We start from the raw sequence: 7,592 nt of genomic DNA, 5'->3' as shown, positions 1-7,592 counted from the left end.
GATAAGTGAGGGTAAAATCAAATTGAAAAGTTTGCTTTAAAAAATATAACTTGTTTTTTTTTTTTTAGACTATCAATTACATTGCATCTGTTTAACTAATAGATAATATTTCTTTTTCGAGCAAACCCTACTTTCTGTTGGTTCTATATACATGACACGTAACATAGCATAGTACAACTAGTGTACAATAGTTCTTTAGAGAAGAAGGGGAATCAAATTTTTTTTTTAAGTAACGTCTGTATTATATAAGATAAGATAAGAAATATAAGATAAGCCCTTACAAAGTCTCATTAGATCCACGGACATCCAACTTGACAACATGGCAATGCAGCGGCACAGGTACCAAACCAACATCTGAATTTGCATGCATTCTATTATCAGTGGAGGCGCGGTGGCTGAGCGGTAAAGCGCCTGGCTTCCGAACCGGGGGTCCCGGGTTCGAATCCTGGTGAAGACTGGGATTTTTAATTTCGTGATCTGTTTGCGCCTCTAATGGTTACCTGACATTTATTGGGAAAAAGTAAAGGCGGTTGGTCGTTGTGCTGGCCACATGACACCCTCGTTCACCGTGGGCCACAGAAACAGCTGACTTTTACATCATCAGCCCCATAAATCGCAAGGTCTGAAAGGGGAAACTTTACTTTTGACTATTATCAGTAGCGTAGCAAGGCTTCCGTAGGCCAGGTTTCAACAATATGATGACACCTCTCTCCTGCACTTTCCAGTAACAAGAGATTGAGTGGAAGAAAACAACAACAAACAAATGGAGTCATCCTGTTAGTACACCTAAAGTAAACAAACGACTATCTTTCAATGACCCTCTGTTAGTCATGGAGCCAATCACAATGAATTCTTATGCGCCTTGGTTGCTAAGCCATTAAAAATAATTTCAGCTTGTTACAATGGAATTGACCAATATGTGTGGCTCGGTTGTAACTCACTGGCCTTCAGTACCACGTTCGATTTTCTGAGAGGAATAATTCTTAGAGGTGTGGTGGCTTCCGAACCTAAGGTCCCAAGTTCGAATCCTTGTGAAAACTGGCATTTTTAATTTCGGGATTTTTAGGGTGCTTATGAGTCCACCTGAAATCAGATGGGGAAAAGTAATGGCGGTTGGTCGTTGTGATGGCCACATGACACCCGCCTTTACTTTCCTCAAACTAATGTAAGGTACCCTTTAGAGTTGGATCTTAAGGCTCTAAAAATCCCGAAATTCAAAATCTCAGTCTCAGAGATTCGAACCCGAGACTCCATGGTTCGTAAACCAAGCGTTTTACCACTCAGCCACTACACCCCATTCTTTCCATTTTGTCAACGGTTAACAAGAGTGTCAGGTTACCAGCACAACGACCATAAACTTTCCTATACAAAATATCTATTAACCCATTTTAGCTGAACTGTATTCAGGACTGGTTTTAACAAGTGCGGGGCCTTATGCGAAACAGACTGCACGGGGCCCAGTCTGGGTATGGATAAGGATTATAAGTGAAAATTAAGAATTTGTATTTGAAAATAAATTCATCTTTATATTTTATTCATTCTTTACTAAGTACAAAATTATAATCAAATTTTACTAACCTTGCGTGTAGCGAAGTCAATCAGTATATCATCAACGATTTGTTTCCTCATAGATCACGCTCAAAGGGAAGAATTACAAACTGATCAATCTATCTACGTGAATTGTTGATCTCAAGTGATTTTTCATTAGTTTGATGCTTGAGAAGCTTCTTTCACCAGATGCCAGAGTTAAGGGTATTGTTAAAAATACTCTGTAACAAAGTAGTTTGAGAAAGCAGTGCATCTTTCATTAGTGGACAGACAAGCTAAAACTTCTACCCGGTTTTGGAAGCATTTTGTAGAATATGCCTTAAAGACGACAGTTTTATCTATTTTTTTAGGAGAGTTTTATGGGTTTTCAGGAGATTTAAATAATTTCAGGAGATTTAAAATCAGGATGCCTCTGGAATCCCGTTTTAAGGTATAATTGTTTAATTTAATAATCTATACCAAGAATTAACGCGGGGCCTATGAAAGTGTGGAGCCCACTGCGGCCGCATAAGTTGCAGTGGCCTAAGACTCGCCCTGACTGTATTCTTTATTCTGGAATTGAAAACTCAGTCTTCATCATAGAATTGAACTATTTATCCCTTGGCTATCCAGATCACAGAGACATTGTAGCTGCAAATGAGAAAAATTATTTCGAGATTAAACAGTTTATTGGACAAACAATTGAAAACATGCGTTTTTATAGCTGACAGCTCTAGAAGACATTCCTGCAAGGAACAGTACCAATGAAAAGAGAGGCAAACAAAATAGAGATATGAAACCATGATTGAAAACGAATGGGCGTGTCAATGAAAGATACTCTTATTCCCAATGATTCTCAAGCTAAGTAAGTACCACCTCCACCACACATACCTGCTTAATAAACTAATGAATCAAAATATAATGATATTATATGAGTTCATACTTAAGTTTTCGTAAAAAAATTTTGTGACAACCACAACAGGAACACTCGGTGAGACATTGTTAACTAATATATACATCAATAGTACACCAATAATACAATTTTTATTGGGCCTTAATAATAAGTCAAACATAGGACTGTTTCATTATTGATTTTAACAGATCGAGCATAAGTTAGTGTTTTTAACATCAGTGGTTCTAAAACAGTAATGATAGATTCATTGACTGGTTTTAATACTATGTTTATGTGTTAAAGACGAATAGATTTGCAATAATTTACAGCTCGAATAACAAACCAGAAGACAACAATGCAACAAGAAAATGTATTTAAAAAATACTTATATAAAAATATTTATATTAGGCGTAGCTGTATCAATCAGTTTGGATCAGTCATGTATTGAATATGTAATAGATCAAGACTAACAATCATAAATCTGTGCGATTAGAAATATTTGTACTAATTGCTTTTGTCGAACGCACTTTCATGATTTTAGATTTCTCACTACGCTATGATCCTATCACTTGTCTAGACCAGTTGGGAAAAATGTTTGGGGAAGGGAGAGAAAGGAGGGTGTATCTGGGTGAATGTTTCAGTGATCGCTTTTTAAATGCATCAATAATAATAATTTTAAAAATGGTGAGCGACCTGAATATTCGAACTCGAGGGCTCAAGCCTCCTCAAGCCAACACACTAATCACTGTACCTGCGAAGTGCTTATGAAACTAGAAGACTTTATTGTTATCGATTGTTAGCTTCAAACTTAAAAGTGGCGTCTTATTTCTCTAAATAATGAATAAAGGGGACTGATTCAACTTGTAACTCCACCTCTGTCAAGTACAATTTCTTTCCCGTGTTCTACACCAAACAAAATTACTAAATACCAATAGCTAATTAACTAATTTTTTTAATTGATTCTTGTGTTGTCAGGTACAAGAAATAATTGTTCAAAATGTCAACATGATCCGAGACTAATTCTAGGAGAAATGACGTATACAAACTTTTTACCACACAGACATAGTGCGTGAGTCAATATAAGCGATGTAATTACAAATGTTATATTGTACCTTTCACACTTATAATAATTTCCATATTGAGGGGTTCTTTACGCATGGTAATGTAACCACTTCTGTTACCACCAGTATGAAAAAAAAAAATCACTTTTAATTTCAAACCTTACATAAAGGAAGTCATTTTTTTGAATAGATGGGATAACCTTCAATCATTCAAACATTAGTGGACATCAAACCCAAGGTAGTCTGTGTATCCTATAAATTTAATTATATTATAATAGATACATTAAATAAACAATGTTTATACGTGTCGTTTATTAATGGCAATGGTTTTGATACCTGAGATTAAGGGTGAGTTTAGTCTTTCACGTGGCCACGCAAACCCAGTTGCGACCTGCATGTTTTCTCACAGGTTATGCAGACAAAGCCGTTGTCCACTGAGCGTCTATTTAAAATTTTGTAGTGTGTAATTAAAAGAACAATGTTGCAACGAAACAAACTCTTTCTTGAAATAAATTTAAATTATCCACGTGTGGATTGCCAACTCTACATAAAACATTTACTAATGAGAAAGAAGGTAATCAAAAAAGTGCGTCAATTTAAATGAATGACATTGTTTCTTATCTTTAGACTGAAATTCTTCTGTCTTGAAATGTTTTAAAATGAGGACAAAATCTAATGTGAAGTTATAAAACAAGGTGATGTGGGAAGCGTGGTCAAGAGTCTAGAGGCTAAGTACGCTTTAACTTTACTTGTCTTGGCTACCTATGAAGGGGGCTCGAGGTTCGACACCCGACTCGGGCAGAGTTGTGTTTACTGAGCGCTTAAAGGCAGCACGGAAAACCAAACTCCTAGATACCCCCTCCCCCCCACTGGTCCACAAATGAGATTGGACCAAAAGCGCTCTGAGCATGCTATAAGTATGAAAGTAGCGCTATATAAAAGCTATAATTATTATAACAAAATAAAATGTAGATGCATTTCTCAACAGAGTCATGACGTTAAATCATCTCATAGTGATCTATTTCTTGACCATTGGATCTGTAGTAAGTCCTTTGTTATTATTTTCACTGAAATCTCTATATATCTGACAAATCTCTTTCTCTCTCTTTGTTCTCTTAATCTATCTCTTTCTCTTTCCGTCTCTCTTCTCTATCTCTTCTGTTTCCCTTATTTTTTTGTTCTGCTTTTTTAATATATTTTTTATAACAGCTCATTTGTTTTCTTAAAATGTGTTTACCTGTGTCTTCAAGTTTACCTGTGACTCGAAAGAAAACTGTGTTTGACATAATTTTTTGTTTTTCCAAAACTTGATGAAAATCAAATTAAGATTAGATTAGAATTGAAATATAATTTTTGGATCTCAACTCAACATTTCCAACCCTAATATATTTAGATATAAATGAAAAGATGCTAGATTTTATGGACTATCTCGAGACTTGATTTCTTAGCTGACTGAAATTGAACACTAATTTTACAATTTCTCTATACAACTCATATCTTATCAACCTGGAACCTCCTGGGTGGGAAAAAAGCAGGGATATCGAAATAGGCTCTTACGATTTTACTTGAAATTCGACAGTTGATGCATAGAGTTGGGGAAAAAAATACTAGCTCGTTGGCAACACTAGAAAACTACAGTTCTCATTTTTCAAAGTAAAAAAACCATTGTATAGTGAATGGAAGAGTATCTAGCTGTGGCTGTTTGTCATTGGTAATTTTCGCATGTATACTATTCAAGAGTTTGATAAATTTAAGTTCAGGAACTATTTGCATATCGTTTTCTAAGTCTAGATCTAAAGGCCTGCTATTGGAATTTTATAAAGCCAAGTAGATCTATACATTCACTAAACCAAGGCACATTCCTCGTCCCATATGCTAGGACAAATTTGTACAAATACTCCTTCTTCCCTAGTGCTATTAGAGCATGGAATGGGTTGCCTGAGCTAGCCAGGAAAACCGGTGACTTGGCTGAATTTAGGTCATTGGTTAATATGCATGACTAAATGCATGACGCGTAGGACGTAATCATCTTCTTTTTTGAAGTAACGTCTGTATTATCGAAGATAAGATAAGATACTTCTTCGGGTAGAGGGTGGGGGTAGAGAGATAAAAATGTTCAATCTCTAAAATCTGATACTCATTAGTGATTAAGATCAAAATAATCTCCCTATAAATTGTAAAAAAAAAAGTATTTTTTTTCTGTTTATTTTTTTTTGATAAATCACACTTTATTTCTCTCTCTCTCTCTCTCTCTCTCTCTCTCTGTCTTTCTTAATTCCACTCTGTCTCTTTTTAAATGAAACAGCCAAACCGTTTATCAAAGTTTTTTTTAATACATTCAAAGTCACGTGACTTTATTTCCAGATTTCATCAGACGACAGTGACGCAGACGACTCTGTCCCCCGCTACTCCATCTTCGACAAGGACGTCATCACCTCGGCCTTCAAGGGCGCTGAGCCCGCCGTTTTGCAGTACTTCAAGGACGAAAACCTGACCCTGTCAACATTTCAATGCCTAATCCAGCCGGAATCTCCATTGATACGCAAGGACTTGAAGCAGCGCTTCCTTCGCCTGGATACAGACCACAACAAGGTCTTCGATTCAAGGGACTTCTCTCCCCTGAAAAGATTCGTCTTCTACCTTGACTTTGTCATTCTAGGTGCTTTTAGAGGGAACGACTTCTCGCTCAGCAAGAGAGAGTTTAGTGCCTTCTTAGAAGACGCGCCTTTCCATCCTAACAAGAAATACATAAGGGCATTGCGAAAGGTCTTTGATATCGTTGACTTTGATCATAACGGAATCTGGGATCCAAGCGACTTCCTGGTTTGTCACGAATGAAAATAAAAAAAAATATTTTACAATAAAGTTGATGACAACGCAAAGTTTTAATGCGCAAACTTTAATTTCATTGTTACTTGATCTTTTTTTTTCTCCCTAACAGCTGAACGGTCTCGAAAGCCTCTTTTCAACTTTGTATGTCATGGAATGTGATTTAATATAAAATGTAAAAGGCTTTCCATGTTTCGGATGTTGCATCGTAGTTTACTTCCTAGTCCAAACCTTCCTTAGGGCGACAGGAGCGGGCTGGGTTTGAACCCGGGACCATCGACAAAATCAAAACGACAGTTCAGCGCGCAAACTGCACGACCTGACAATATTAATTACTTTGGACATTTACGATTGATCCTCGGACGGTATTTATTGAAAAGCCCAGATACCATAGAAGCGAAAAATAGTTTTCTTGAAGAGATATTTAAATGAAATATTCTCTATCATAAATGTGGTGTACATCATTCCTTTTATCTTAAATCCTTTAGATTTACGACAATGAAACTCTGTAGTGATCCCTGAGAATTTTAATTGTTTTTTTTTAATCCTTAAAAATTGTTTAGATTGACTACAAAAAAAAAAAAGATCCATTACACACTAATAACGACAAAATAAAAAACCATAACAAATTAAATTATAGCTTTTATATAGCGCTATTTTCATGCTTAAAACATACTGAAATCCCCACAGCCCAATCTCATTTGTGGACCAGTGGGGAGAGGGGGTATCTAGGAGAAGGCTTTCCGTGCTGTGTTTAGGCAGCTTAATAAACACTCTGCTCGAGTCGGGTGTCGAGCCTCGAGCCCACACAATAGGTAACCAAGCCAAGCCAAGTTCAAGCGTACTTGGCGTCTCGACCACGCTTGAAACTATACGTCTGAAATAATCTGTAACATAAATGAAACTGTTATATTTCACGCTATGTTTTAAAGTGCTGGTTTACAATATCAAAACGAATCCAGTGTAATAATGATACCGCAACTGATACACTACCTAGAATGGCCAATGTGTATTCTTTATGAACAACTAGTTGGTACTGAAAAAACAAAAACTTTACACGAATTGTAAACTGCTGAGACGAAACAATACAATTTGTCTTCACGTGTAAATATTTACAAGTTACTTCAGAATTAAAGAAGAGGCGCTGTGGCTTAGTGCTTAGTGCTTACTTCTGAACCGGGGAGTCCGGGGTTCAAATCTTGGCGAAGACTGATTTTTAATTTCGGGATCTTTGGGTGCCTCTGAGTCCACCCAGCTTACATTAGTCGGGGAAATGTAAAGGC

The 7,592-nt window shown here is 36.5% G+C and overlaps 1 protein-coding gene across 1 annotated transcript; it reads left to right on the top strand.

Annotated features, from left to right (window-relative positions):
- The first annotated feature begins 3,618 nt into the window (after window positions 1–3,618).
- LOC106071432 (uncharacterized) lies at window positions 3,619–6,383 on the top strand. Its single transcript, XM_013231521.2, has 3 exons — window positions 3,619–3,718; window positions 4,469–4,523; window positions 5,845–6,383. The coding sequence occupies exons 2-3, from the start codon at window positions 4,473–4,475 to the stop codon at window positions 6,316–6,318; spliced, it is 525 nt and encodes a 174-aa protein (XP_013086975.1). The 5' UTR covers window positions 3,619–3,718; window positions 4,469–4,472; the 3' UTR covers window positions 6,319–6,383.
- Window positions 6,384–7,592: the final 1,209 nt, after the last annotated feature.

The sequence above is a fragment of the Biomphalaria glabrata genome, chromosome 14 (assembly GCF_947242115.1).
Source record: "Biomphalaria glabrata chromosome 14, xgBioGlab47.1, whole genome shotgun sequence".
Lineage (NCBI taxonomy): Eukaryota > Metazoa > Mollusca > Gastropoda > Planorbidae > Biomphalaria > Biomphalaria glabrata.
The sequence above is the reverse complement of the archived record's forward strand: the minus strand, read 5'-3'. Positions and strand labels throughout refer to the sequence as shown.

Excerpts from the sequence above, each read along its gene's own strand:
- LOC106071432 (XM_013231521.2), top strand. The coding sequence starts at position 4,473 with ATGACGTTAAATCATCTCATAGTGATCTATTTCTTGACCATTGGATCT. Across the intron at positions 4,524-5,844 it reads TCTTGACCATTGGATCTGTA|ATTTCATCAGACGACAGTGA; the intron begins GTAAGTCCTTTG and ends CTTTATTTCCAG.